The 15,499-nt window shown below is 37.7% G+C and overlaps 1 protein-coding gene across 2 annotated transcripts in view; it reads right to left on the bottom strand.

Moving 5' to 3' along the window:
• Positions 1 to 15,499, bottom strand: part of Cep85l (centrosomal protein 85 like) — a 215,618-nt gene that overhangs the window by 119,483 nt on the left and 80,636 nt on the right. For both annotated transcript variants that reach the window (XM_045159149.1, XM_045159150.1), the window contains one exon: positions 12,748 to 13,535. In XM_045159149.1, the coding sequence (XP_045015084.1) occupies positions 12,748 to 13,535 (788 nt within the window). The remainder of the gene's footprint in view (positions 1 to 12,747; positions 13,536 to 15,499) is intronic.

The raw sequence follows: 15,499 nt of genomic DNA, 5'->3' as shown, positions 1-15,499 counted from the left end.
GAGAGAGAGAGACAGAGAGAGAGAATGGGCGCGCCAGGGCTTTCAGCCTCTGCAAATGAACTCCAGCTGCATGCGCCCCCTTGTGCATCTGGCTAACGTGGGACCTGGGGAACCAAGCCTCGAACCGGGGTCCTTAGGCTTCACAGGCAAGCGCTTAACCGCTAAGCCATCTCTCCAGCCCTTCCTTTTATATTTCAATACAATATTTGTTAAATGCAAGTGGTCAGAATCACCTATATTAAAATGAGTGTTTTTAAATTCAGTGGAATTCTCTGTAATATATGCTTGGTTGATAATGAATATAAAATGTTATAATTAGTTTTGATGTTATAAATGCTTTGGGGGTACTCTCCCCAAATAAAATAAAAATCAAGATTTCCCTCATGCAAACACAAGAAGGCATGCCTATATAAAATAATAAATTTTCTACTAGGTAGAGGTTACTTATCTTTGATTAATTTTGAGAATTCTAGCAAGGTGAAAATATGAGCAATCTCAAAAAATATGTGCTTGTATGTTAACAACAAAATGCAACATATAGAAATATTTACAGAAAAATATGTATACAGTATTACATGCTTGTAGCTACCTAATAAATGTGACATATTATATCCTATGCACAATATCAATGTCAACTTCTCTCAATACATAAATTCAGTTAAAAAAAACTAGACAAAATAGAATAGAAAAATAGAGAAAACTCATTCTTTTCAGAGAACATAATAAAATACATAACTTCCAAGTATAAAGCCAAGCTTTTTCATTCATGTTTCATGTTAAAGAAATATCAGTTTTTATATTATTTAATCAAATTCATTTTATGAGATCTCCATATTAACTCTGACACAATAATATAAAAATCATTTGGTAAAATACATTGATTAAAATCCATTATATATAGGTGCAAAGTTTTATCCCCCTTTTTAAAATGAAACTTAGAGTTTAAAACATCTCAAGGAACATAGCCTCAACAACAGTTACCAGTGTGGGGTAGATCTGAGGCAGACAAGCATAGGGAATACCTTAGCTATCTGGGATTCCACTTGGCTTGGGCTATACACACACCTCTTTCAAAACAATGCACCTAGCAATCTGTTGGCAATTTCAGACCTGTACCTACATTAAAATACACTTACACCTGCTTTCAACAATGGAAATAGGTTATTCCTTTAGCAATTTATTGGTAAACCACTGTTTTTTTGATTCAAACATGTTCCAGAATATATCTGGGATTGGAAGACAGATGCCACATTCAGCCTTAACTAGTTTTGAGTGTATATGCAGTAAGGCAAGTTGTATCTTGAGTTAAATTTTAGAGAAAATTCCCTATTATCAATCTTATTCCTATTCTTAATTGGGCATATGCTGCATCAAGAAACTGATTTACATAATATAAGCTGGGTCAATCAAAACAGACAACAACCCCTAATAACCAGCTATTCCTTTCCCTAGATCCCATTAAAAAAGAAGCCCTAAACAGTAACCCACTGCTGTAGGGCAATCAAGTTCAAGGAACCTCCTGCTCTCTTGCAGGACATCTCCCTCACTTTGCACTTTTATTTATTTTTAATAAAGTTTCCTTCTACTTTATTGTGTATGTTTTTTCAATTATTTGAATGAGATGCCAAGGACCTAGAAACTACAAGTGACCATCATGGGCCTACAGGGATCTAGGGCAGCAGCAAAAAATACCTTGAAGTAGAAATGTTACCAGATTAAGATATTTACATGTTATTCCCCAGATAGGGATTAATAAACTATGCTTATGTATAAATAGTAATATCATAAGTTTTTATTTTTTGGTTTTTTAGAAAAGTATTTTCTTTAAACTGATTAACAATAAATCTTAATGCTAAATTTGAATTTTAAGTGAGTATAACTGATTTGTAAACATAAATATATAGCAGCCATTACCACAATATTACAAATGACTTTAGTTACAGAGTCTTGTCTCATAAATGATGAAACTCAGGCCCAGAAAAATAGAAAGGTGAAGAATCACCTGGATTCCAGGTATTCCACACTTGGGCATATACCCAAAGGACATTAAGTCCTATCACAGAGAGATACCTGTGCACCTAGTTTCGTTGCTATTCACAATCTCTAGAAGATGGAACCAGCCTAGATGTCCATCAACAAACAAATGATTAAAGTACATGTAGTATATATAATAATGGAATTTTATTTGGCCATATGGAAAAATCATATGTCAGGTAAACAGGCAGAACTGTAAATTATTATATTAAGCAAAGTACAGACTCAGAAAGATAAGTAACATATTTTCTCTGATATGCAGATCCCAGATATTAATTTTTAGTAGACATATGAGTATGTGAGTAGGTAAAGGACATGAAACAGAAAAGGGAACATGAGAGAGGAAAAAGAAGTCTTCAGAGAAAACAGTAACAGAAGCCATTTGACTTGAAATCAGCAGGGGTCTATCTAGTGGGTCTAGGAAAGGAAAAGGATTGGGGTAGAAGAAGAGGTCAACACAAGTAATGCATGCATTATAAAAAGTCTACAGGACTTCAGGTAAGATGGAGGCACAGGAGTCATGCCAAATAAGCCTAGGGAAGGATTTAAGCAAAAACAAAGCAAACTACACCCTTCTTCCAAAAAAATGAAGGTGTGTAGCTTTTTATTAGCCACAACAGAGAAGCAGGAGAGACCAAGATCTACCAGAAATGAGGAATGGAAGCCACCCCAAAAGAAAACAAAGCTGACAAGAAAACAAGGAAAAAAGCAGGTACATAGGCCTGCACTGGAAACGCTAATCTCTTTGTTCATGTAAGGGTAGGCTATGGGTTGCATATTCTTGGCTGGCTTTACCATTTTCAAATAAGCTGTACTTGGGAGTTGACTATTATTGCCTTTGATGCTTTCAGAATTGGAAGGCCTTTGTCTTTTGCTTCTGTCATTACTGGGGCCAGGGTCTGATTCAGATCCAGGCTGACCTGCAAACCATCTCAGAACAAAATTTTCCAGCTAACAGAATTAAGAGTGTAGAGAGCAACACACACTCTTAGGAACTTTGGCTTTATAAGGATATATATTTGTTTTAATCTCCCCACTTGCATACTCTGCGCTAGGTTTTATTGAATGTATATATTGCTCAGTTGAAGTTCAGAATTTGCCAGTAAATTGTTCCACCCAGCCCACTAGAATACTTGAATAGCAGGCAAACTCAACACCTAGGATTACTTCTGCACTAGGACTGGAGTACAAGAGCTACACTTGGCACCTTAAACTCACATCCTGAAGGCATATATAAAGTTGAGTCTCCACATATAAGAACACGGCAGTTAAGGAGGAAACCCAAGCATCAATTACCTCAGGATGCTATATTATAATACAAGAAACAGAAAGAATCAACACAATTCAAGCAAAAATTATAAATCCATCAGGAACTATCCCCAATGAGACTGTTTTAGATGAAATGCCTGACACAGATTTCAAAAAAAATAATTTCATCTATACTCAAATAAATCAAAGAAGAAATCAAAGGAATCAAGGAATACAAAGGAATTGAGGAGGAAAACAAACCCCTGAAAGAGAACACAGGAAACAAGCTTAACGAAATAAGAAGATCAATAAATTCATGGATTCCAATGATGTAAGAATACAACACACCAAAACCTTTGGGACATAATGAAGGCAGTCCTAAGAGTGAAATTTATAGCTCTAAGTGCCTATATTAAGAGTTCACAAGTAAACAGTTTAATGCTTCACATTAATGCCTTGGAAAAAGAAGAATAAGACATATGAAAATCTACTTCCTTAAATAATGACACATCCAGAAGCCATAGATTGTTACTAGAAAATTTTCAGTGCCAGGGAAGCGATAACTTCCAGTGAATTGTTGGCCAGGGAGGTCCCTGTTGCCTCGAAAACATTGCAGGCTATTGCCAAGGCCCTTGGTTCCCCACAACAAAGAGATGGTAAGACCCTATTGCTGAAGACTTCACATGCTTGAGAGCAAAGCCACTGAGAAATCAAGTTGGTGCTGAGCAGAAAACTTTCTCCCTGTAGCCCAACCATCTGAAAGCTGGAAAAAGCTGCACTGAATGCAGTCTTATGGGAGACAAAAGTCATCAGCGGTGAAAACAGTGGACACAGGAAGCCTAAAGTTTGGCCAGATAGGTCAAATGATTGAACAAGTACAATAGTGGCATGTCTGCTCTGGGGGAAACCAATAACTCTCTAACTGGACTGAAGGCCCACTCTATGGGAGGGAATACATGCCTGGTACTGAAAACCTAATCAAAGCCTATGGCAGGGAAAGTCAAGAGCCTTAGGGGTATAAAGCCTGCTCTTGTCTGTATAAATGAACATATTACTCTCACCAAATTTCCCTGAGAGTACTACACTTAATGTAATCATATATTAATGCTACTCTCACTTCTGGTTAGAGATACTTCTCTTTTCAGATGGTGATGACCACTAGGATGACCCAAAAGGCAACAGAGTGCTGAGAAGGGACAGAGGAGTGTCCAGCACTGAAACATCTCACACCCTCCAAGGCTCAGGGTCCATTGCAAAAGAGGTGGCAGAAAGAATGAGCCAAAGGAAGGGTACCACTCCTTACATACAACTGTTCGGACAGAATTTAGCCTCACTACGCAGTGTCTAGAAATACCCACACGAGACCCTCATAATAGAAGAAAAAGATGATGATAGCAAATTAAAAGAGAGACTAATGGAGAGAAGGAGAAGATGTGACAGAAAGCAGAGTTATGAAGGGGAAAGTGGGAGAAGTAAGAGGAAGGAATTACCACAGTTTGCTGTCTGTAAGTATAGAAGTTGCATACACACACACATATATGTATATATTAAAAAAAGTCTCCCCATCTAAAAAAAGTCCAGGCACAGATGGATTCACTGGTGAATTTTACCAGACCTTCATGGAAGAACTAATACCATTGCTTATCAAACTTTTCCATGAAACAGAAAAGGAAGGAATTCTACCAAACTTCTCCTATGAAGCTAGCACCACCCTGACACCAAAACCAGACTAAGACTGAACAAAAAAGAAAATTACAGACCAATCTCCCTCATGAACAATGAACATAGATGTAAAAATTCTCTACAAAATATTGGCAAACAGAATACAAGAATATATTAGAAAGATTATTCACCCCAAGAAGGCTTTATCCCAGAAATGCAGGGATGGTCCATCATATGCAAATTGATAAATGTAATACACTAACTATATGAATGGACTGAAGGACAAAAATCACATGATCACCTTAATAGATGCAGAAAAGGCATGCAACAAATTCCAACATGCCTTGATGGCAAAAGTTGTACAGAAACTGGGAATAGAAGGAACATATCTCAACATAATAAAAGCTATTAAGACAAGCCTACAGCCAACATAACACTAAACGGAGAAAAACATGGAGCTTTTCTAATAAATTCAGGAACAAGACAAGGGTGTCCACTGTCCCCACTTTTATTTAATATAGTATTGGATGTCCTAGCTATAGCAACAGGGCAAGAGACACTCAGAAAAGGGATACAAATTGGAAAGTAAGAGATCAAATTACCATTGTTTGCAGATGATATGATTCTATATCTAAAGGACCCTAAAGACTCTACCAGCAAACTGCTAGAGCTGATAAACACATTTAGCAAGATAGTAGGATACAAAATAAACAGACAAAAATCAGTAGCTTTCCCACATGCTAACAACAAACATGGAGAGGATGAAATCCGGGAATCTCTCCCATTCACAACTGCCTCAAAAGACAAATAAATAAATAAGTAACAAGTACCTTGGAATAAACCTAACCAAGGAACTTAAGGATCTCTATAATGAAAACTTTAAAACACTCAAAGCAAGAAACTGCAGAAGACGCTAGGAAATGGAAAGACATCCCATGTTCCTGGATTGGAAGAAGCAATATTGCAAAAATGTCAATCACACACTTCCCATTAAAATTCCAATGGAATTCATCACAGACATAGAAAAAAAGATGATCCTAACATTCATTTAGAGGCACAAAAAACCTCGAATAGTCAAAACAATTTTGAGCAACAAAAATAAGGTTGATGGTATCACCATACCCAATTTAAATCTTTATTACAAAGCCACAGTAACAAAAACAGCATAATATTGGCACAAAGACACACACATCAATGGAACAGAACAGAGGACCCAGATGTTAATCCAGGGCAGCTACACCCATCTGATTTTTGACAAAAATATTCACTGGAAAAAAGACAGCTGCTTCAACAAGTGGTAATGGGAAAACTGGATATCTGTATGTAGAAGGATAAAAATAGATCCTGGTCTTTTTCCACACACAATAATCAAGTCCAAATGGTTCAGGGACCTTAATATCAGACCTGAAACTCTGAAACTGCTCGAGGAAAAACTAGGGGAAATCCTTCAACTTATCGGCATAGGCAATGACTTTCTGAATACAACCCTACTGCTGAACACTTAACACTGCACATGCCTGGGCAGCAAAGTCACTGACAAAGCAAGCTGGTGCTGAGCAGAAAACCTTCTCCCTGTAGACCAGCCAATGGAAAGCTAGAAAAAGCTGCACTTTATGCAGCCTTATGGGAGAAAGAAGTCATCAGCAGTGAAAACAGTGGACACTGGTAGCCTCAAGTTTGACTACACAGGCCAAATGACCAAACGGGTGCAATAGTGACATCTCTGCTCTTGGGAAAACCAACTGCTCTCTAATTGGACTGGAGGTCTGCTCAATGGGAGGGAATACATGCCTAGTACAGAAAACCTAAGCAAAAGCCTATGGCAGGGGAGGTCATGAGCCCTAGTATAAAGCCTACTCTTGTCTGGATAAATGCATATATTATTCTTACCAAACTGCCCTCAAAGCACTACACTTAATGTTCATATTCATATATTAATGCTACTTGCACTTTTGGTGAAAGAAGCTTCTTTTCAGATGGCAGCGGCCACTGGGATGACCCAAAGAACAGCATAGTGCTGAGAAGAGGTGACAGAGGAGTGTCAAGGACTGAAACATCTCTATCACATCCTTCAAGGCTTAGGGTTCATTGCAGAAGAGGTGACAGAAAGAATGTAAGAGCCAAAGGAAGGGTACCGCTCCTTAAAATGCAACTGTCCAAAGAGAAATTGGCCTTGATATCTACGACCTTGCAGTGCCTAGCAATACCTTTACAAGACCCTCATAATAGGAGAAAAAGACAATGACATCAAAATAAAAGAGAGACTAATGGAAAGAGGGAGGGTATATGATGGAGAGTGGAGCTGTGAAGGGGAAAGTGGAGGAGGGGAGGGAATTAATATGGTTTATTTTCTGTAAGTATAGAAGTTGTCAATTAAAAAAATTAAAACAGAAACAGAAAACTCTGTGGAATTTATTAGTAGAGTGGATGAAGAAGAGATCAGAATATCTAAACTAGAAGACAAGGTGGTCAATCTAATACAGTACAAAAAGGAGAAAGACAAGCTAACAGGAAGGTATGAATGGGAATTTCAAGACATTCAGGACACTATGAAAACCAATGCAAATGCAGGAAGTTTTTAGAACACCAAACAGCAAAACCTGGAAAGAATCTCTCCTCCCTATGTTACAGATAAAAACACACAAACCAAAGAAAATATATTGAAAGCAGTTAAAGAGAAAAAGCAAGTCATCTACAAAGGCAAGCCCATCAGAATAATAGTAGATTACTCAACACAAACTCTAAAATGTAGATGGGCTTGAAATGATGTATTCCAAGTTCTGAAAGATAACTTTCAACCAAGACTACTTTAGCTTGCAAAGCTACCTATCCAAATTGATGGAGAAATAAGGACATTCCAAAACAAACACAGGCTAAAGGAATTTATTACAACTAAGCCAGCTCTACAGAAAATACTTGAAGGAATCCTTCATGCTATGGAGAAAGCCAAACATACACATGAGGAAACAGGAAAAAATAAACCATACTCAAATAACAGTTAAAACAGGCAAGAAAAGGGAAAACAGGAAGCATTGCAAAATAAAAAGAATGGAGAGGATAAATACATACCTTTCGATAATAACCCTTAATATCAATGGCCTCAATACCCCAATCAAGACACAGGCTTGCAGACTGGAATAAAAGGCAGGATCCTGCCATTTGTTACCTCCAGGAAACTCATCTCTCAATAAAAGACAGACACTATCTTAAGGTGAAAGACTGGAAACCAGTATTTCAAGCAAATGGGCCTATGAAACAAACAGGGGTTGCTATCCTAATATCTGACAGGATAGACTTCACACTAACAATAGTGAGGAAAGATAAAGTCACTTTATCCTGATTAAAAGAACAATCTAGGGCTGGAGGGATGGCTTAGTGGTGAAGGCATTTGCCTGCAAAGCCAAAGGACCCAGGTTCAATTCCTCAGGACCCATATTAGCCAGATGCACAAGGGGGCACACACATCTGGAGTTTGTTTGCAGTGACTTGAGGCCCTGAAGTGCCCATTCTCTCTCTCTCTCTCTCTCTTTGCTCTGTCAAATATATAAATAAAAATAAAATATTTTTTAAAAAGAACACTCTAACAGGAGGACATCACAATCCTAAACATATATGTACCCAACACGGGACTCCCAATTTCATCAAACAAACAGTATTAGACTTAAGGTCACAGATAACGCCAAACTCAACTGTAGTGTGTGATTTCAAAACCCCACTCTCATCATTGACAGGTCATCCCACCAAAAAATAAACAGAGAAACATCTGGATTAAATGATGTCAAGGTACAAATGGACCTAACAGATATCTACTGAACATTCCATCCAAATGCAACAGAATACACATTTTTCTCAGCAGCACCTGAACATTCTATAAAACAGACCATTTATTAGGACACAAAGCAAATCTCCCAATTACAAAAGCCCTAGCCCAGATGGGTTCACTGATCAGTTTCACCAGACATTCATAGAAGAACACCACCGTTTCTCAAACTTTTTCTATACAAAAAGAAAAGGAAGACACTCTACCCAACTCCTTCTATGAAGCCAGCATCACCCTGATACAAACACCAGAGAAAGAACAAAAAAAAAAAAAAAGAAATAAAGAAAAAAGAAAATTACAGACCAACCTCCTCACGAACATAAATGCAAAAATTCTCAACAAAATACTGGCAAACAGAATACAAGAATATATCCAAAAGATCATTAACCCTGACCAAGTAGGCTTCATCCAAAAGATCCAGGTATGGTTCAACATACACAAATCAACAAGCGTCATACACTACATAAAGGGGCTGAAGGACAAAAATGACATGATCATCTCAATAGATGCAAAAAAGGCATTTGACAAAATCTAACATCCCTTCATGGTAAAAGTCCTACAGAAACTAGGAATAGAAGGAACATATCTCAACATCATAAAAGCTATTTATGACAACATACTACTACCTGGGGAAATCTTAAAGCTATTCCACTAAATTCAGGAACAAGACAAGGGTATCCATTGTCCCCACTCTTATTTAATGTAGAACTGGAAGTCTTAGCTATAGCAATTAGATAAGAGACATTCATATAAGGGATAGAAATTGGAAAGGAAGAGATGAAATTATCATTATTTCCAGATGATAAGATTCTATACCTAAAGGACCCTAAAGACTCTACCAACAAACTGTTAGAGCTGATAAAAGTAAGAAACTGCAGAAGACACTAGGAAATGGAAAGACATCACATGTTCTTGGATTGGAAGAATCAATATTGTGAAAATGTCAATTTTACCAAAAGCAATCTACATATTTAATGTAATCCCCATTAAAAGACCAATGGCATTCTTCACGGAAATACAAAAGCAAAATCCTAAAATTCATTTGAAAGCAGAAAAAAAACTCGAACAGCCAAAACAATTTTGAGCAACAAAAATAATGCTGGTGGTATTACCATATACAATTTTAAGCTATATTACAAAGCCATACTAACAAAACCAGTATGGTACTGGTGCGAAGATAGACACATAAACCAAGGGAACAGAATACAGAATCCAGATGTTAATCCAGGCAGCTACAGCCATCTGATTTTTGACAAAAACTAAAAAAAAAAAAAAAAAAAAAAGAAATCACTGTACAAAAAGGTAGCCTCTTCAACAAGCAGTGCTGGGAAAACTGGATATCTACATGTAGGAGGGTGAAAATAAATTCTTGTCAATTTCTATACATTAGAATCAAGTCCACATGGATCAGGGACCCTAATATCAGACCTGAAACTCTGAAACTGATTGAGGGAAAAGTAGGGGAAACCCTTTAACATCCTGGCATAAGCAATGACTTTCTGAATATAACCCAAGTTGCTCAGGAAAATAAAACCACTGATCAACCAGTGGCATCTCTTGAAATTACAAAGCTTTTGTACAGCAAGAACACTGTGAATAGAGCAGAGACAACCTACAGAATGGGAGAAAATGTTTGCCAGCTAAACATCTGACAAAGGATTAATATTGAGAATATACAAAAAAAATTCAAAAAAACTAAACAATGAGAAATCAAACCCAATTAAAAACTGGGCTATAAAACTAAACAGAGAATTCTCAAAAGAAGAAATACAGATGGCATATAAACATCTAAAAAAAAGTGTTCTGCAACCTTAGCCATCAGGGAAATGCAAATTAAAACTACTTTAAGATTCCATCTCACTCCCGTCAGAATGGCTACCATCAAGAAAACAAATGACAATAAATGTTGGCAAGGATACCTAAAAAGGGGAAGCCTTCTATACTGTGAGTGTGGAGTTTCCTGAGACAGCTAAAAATAGATTTACCATATGACCCAGCTATCACACTCCTAGGCATATGTCCTAAGGACTTGTGTCACTACTTTAGAAATACTTTCACAACAATGTTAATTGTTGCTCTATTCACCATACCTAGGAAATGGAACCAGCCTAGATGTCCCTCAACAGATGAATGGATAATAAAGATGTGGTACCTTTACACAATGGAATTCTGTCCAGCAGAAGAAAAATGCAATTATGAAATTTGCAGGGAAAATGATATATCTGCAAAGGATTATACTAAGTGAGGTATGCCAGGACCAGAAAGCCAAACATTGCATGTTTTCTCTCATATGTGGATCCTAGTTACAAATGTTCAGTCTTGTGAGTTGGAGTAAAAATCAGTAGCAGAGGGCCAGTAAGCTAGAAAAGGGCTATAAGGGCAGGAGGAGAGAGGTGGACTTAAAGGAGATGGTACTTTATATATGTAAGCAGATAGACAGATATTGTGGGTGGAATGGCTTAAGTCAGGGGTACAGATTGAGTAAAAGGAATATGGGGGAAAAGATAATAAAAATCCAGGATATTGTGAATAAGCCACATAAGAACCATTTTTGGATAATGGCACACCCAGAAGCCACAGACTGTTAATAGAAAAATTTCAGTGCCACAATGGGATATCTTCCAGTGAGTTGTTGGCCTGGGAGGTCCTTGATGTCCCCAAAATATTGTAGGTTATTGCCAAGGCTCTTGGTTTCCCACCAGGAACAGATGATAAGACTTTACTGCTAAAGACTACACATATCTGGGCTGCAGGGTTACCAAGAAATCCAATTGGAGCTGAGCTGAAAAAACCTGCACTGCACGCAGCCTTATGGGAGATAGAAGCCATCAGTGGTAAAAGCAGTGGACACTGCAAGCCTCAAGTTTGGCTAGGCAGGCCAAATGAGCCAACTGGTACGATAGTGGTATGTCTAATGGGGAAACCAACTGCTCTCTAATTAGACTGGAGACCCATTCTATGGGAGGGAATACATGCCTGATACTGAAAACCTAATCAAAAGCCTATGGTGGGGGAGGTCATGAGCATTAGGAGTGTAATGCCTCCTCTTGTCTGGCTAAATGCATACATTTTTCTGACCAAACTGCCGTGTAAGTACCTTACTTAATATTCATACCCATTTATTACTGCTACTCTCACTTTTGGTTGGAGAAGCTTCTCTTTTCAGACGGCAGTGACCACTGAGATGACCCAATAGACACCACAGTGCTGAGAAGAAGTGACAGAGGAGTGTTCAGTACCAAAACATCTCTTTCACACCTTCCAAGGCGCAGGGTCCATTGTGGAAGAGGTCACACAAAGAATGTAAGAGCTTACAATGCAATTGACCAGACAGAAATTGGCCTTGATATCCATGACCTCGCAGTGCCTAGCACTATCTTCAAAAGACCTTCAAAATAGGAGGAAAAGATGATGACATCAAAATGAAAGTGAGACTAATGGAAAGAGGAAGGGGATATAATAAAGTGTAGATCTGTGAAATGGGGAAGGGGAGGGAATTATCATGGTTCACTTTCTGTAAGTACAAAAGTTGTCAATAATAAGAAAAAAAAACCCAACAAAATGTCTATGAAGAAACCCATTGTTTTATATACTAATTATAAAAAAAAAATGAACAAGTCACCCAGGTTATAAATGGATAAAACCAGAAATAAAATCCAGGAAAAGTCAGCTTCTTTCTCTTACAACATGTCAGCCACTGTTTACTTCAGTTTCTCTAGACTGAATTCTTTTTCAGCCCACTTAATAAATGAGAGTAAAGAACAAATAAAACACAAGTTTTAAGGTTTTCATATTAGCAAGTCTCAAATGCTTTGTAAAGTTTTTGGTTTTTTAAATCATCAACATGTGTGAAAGTTAAAGCATTTATGTTTAACTTGTGAGAGAAATAAAAAGAAAAAAAAAAAGACTGAGCAGTCATATACACACTGCAATAAGCAGAATATCCACTGGAGGGAAGCAAACACTAGATTTTTGAGGGTTACCTGCATTGGTGTTTCACTTCCTTGTTGAAACTCTTCAATTTGCTGCTGTTGCCAAGGGGTTAAGCTGTACGAATCCTCTGTAGTTCTGCCTTCCAGTGGGTTTGTACGTAACTGTTCTGTTAGCCACATCTGAGTTCTCACAGAAGGCTGAATGGGAAGTCCACCTACTGCCTGCTGACCAAGCATTAAAAATTTTGGAGGTTCATAAACCTCTGAGCTTTTCACAATGGGCTTGCTCTCAGGTAAGGCACTGTATGTCATGTCTAAGGTCTGTCTCCTAAAAGTGGAGGAAGAGCTTCGAAAGTCCTCTTTGTTACAACTCTCAAATTTATACTTGCAGTCCAGAGTTGATGACCGTTTCTTATACATTTCTTTGTCTTCCAGCTTAAGCATCTCCATACTATCATGTAAACAGTTAGGCCCAAAGGTCCTTAATTGTGTCATAAAAGCCTTACCCTTCCCTGTCTTTTCCAAACCATCCCTCAAGTCTTCTGTGCATATAGTGCCAGCCTGGCTGCAGTTATCCGAAGCAGTAAGTTTGGACAAAGATGACCATTTTCGCAATGGCCGGAAATCCTTCATGTCTAGTGAAGAGTCCTGCTCACCCCTATTGTGGCCTCCCAATGTTTGCATGAGGCTTGTACTCCACTTAGAGACATCTGATGCTAAGGACTCCCTATGTTTGGAAGCTGAAGCACTGGAGTTGGATGGCATCACATGGGCAGTGGGAAGAGTAACCAATGACTGGCTGGGCTTAAAAGATAAAGTGCCACTTGAAGTTGAATGATCTGGAAAGACAAAGATTGCCAAGTTAGTTTCAATTAGCAGGTAAAAAGAGAATGAGATAAATATAAAATAAAAAAATGCTCAAGTAAAAATCTGAATATGGCTTTCCTCCCTTCTCCCTAAAGTGTAGAAGTCAACACCAAATGTAAACATTTCAGCTACATTAGATACTTGGAATCTAGTACCTTACTCCCAAGAGATTCTAATTTAGTACAAATTAGGACTTAAAGACAACAGAAGCATAAGCAGGTTTTTACATTTTACTTCAGGTCTTAATTTCTTTTCAAGAAATTTCACTACTGGATCAAACTTATACAAAGATGTTTCATGATTTCAAAGTCTGAAACATCTCAAACCAATAACAGTGTTACTGAAGTATGTATCAGATGACGTGTTCAGTTTCCATGATAGCTAAAAGTACTGACACCATAATCACCCACACTGGCTGCTGCATGGATCTGATACATGCTACTTCCCCGTCTGACTAATAGCTCAGGATTTCTTAATTGCATAGATCAACAATTATGATTTTAAAAAAATCCACATTAAGCCGGGCGTGGTGGCACACGCCTTTAATCCCAGCACTCGGGAGGCAGAGGTAGGGGGATCACCCTGAGTTCAAGGCCACTCTGAGACTACATAGTAAATTACAGGTCAGCCTGGACTAGACTGAGACCCTACCTCGAAAAAAAAAAAAAAAAATCCACATTAGACTAGGGTTCAGCCTTATAAATATAACTGATAGGTGCTGTTCATAGAATATGACCTTTAGGATAGAAGTTACTCTTAGACACTCTTCTCTACAAATTCTGAAACCTCAGCATACTTAAAAAGTTACCTGGGCTGGGAATGGAGGCACATGCCTAGAGTCCCAGTACTCAGAGGCTGAGGTATGAAGATTGCTGTGAGTATGAGTCCAACCTGAGGCTACAGAGTGAGTTCCAGGTCAGCCTGGGCATGGTGAGCCCCTGTCTCAAAAAAAAAAAAAACAACAACAACAACAAAAAACAAGTTACCTGGTATCTAGTACCCTACTCCAAGAGATTAATTTAGTACAAATTAGAAAATGGTTCAGGAAAAGCCACTTTTAAATAAGTACCTGCTGCTGTTGCATTCACCAAAATTCTATCAAGTTCTTTCTGATTGCCATTCTGAAGCCTTTATGCTTAAAATTCTAAGTTCAACTATTACCAGTTCCTGAGTTCTAGGATAAAATTTTACTTACATTCAGAATTCACTGCTGTCAAAACTAAAACTTAATGCACATACACATATACACATACATAAACAAACATGTATATGTACATACACATACACACAATCCATGACTAAGTGAATAAAAAGTTAACTACTTGACACATGAATGTCTGAGGGAAAGGGACCATTCTTTCCTAACAGAGATGAGTCTAAATAATGCCAATTTTAAAACTGCAAAATAGTATTTTATCCAAGGAAACTTAGGTGAAATGTACTTCCTAATATGCTTTAAACTATTTAATTGTAGTCATAAATCTAAAATGAGTTATTACAATGGTATCTATCCCACAGCTAAATTAAAACAATGAAAGCTGCACTTTGCACAGCAGTCCTTTTAAAAACCAAAGACCAGACTGTTGTTTCTTGGTCTTCCAGCTAAGATCAAGTATAAAAATCAGAGACCAAGATCTGTAGCATGAAAAGATCATGGGAGAACAAATGGCTTCAGTCAGAAAAGGATATCACTATAACCTGATAATGTACGTGAATTACACTTAAGCTAACATATTTCAAGATTTCAAACAAATTCCAATCTTTTGCTTCAGTGAATACACTGCTTCCCACCCTCTGTTTTCTCCCTTCCCTCTTTTCAGATTTATCCTTCCTACAACAGAAAGGAATTAAATACAGTAAAGACCACCCTCTGATCTTCAAGGTCCAACGTTATTATCATAAGTCATAAACTTTTACAGTGAAAATATAAAACCCT

Source organism: Jaculus jaculus, chromosome 9, assembly GCF_020740685.1.
Source record: "Jaculus jaculus isolate mJacJac1 chromosome 9, mJacJac1.mat.Y.cur, whole genome shotgun sequence".
Taxonomy (NCBI): Eukaryota; Metazoa; Chordata; class Mammalia; order Rodentia; family Dipodidae; genus Jaculus; species Jaculus jaculus.
Note: the sequence above shows the minus strand (reverse complement) of the source record. Positions and strands in the feature narration are given on the sequence as shown.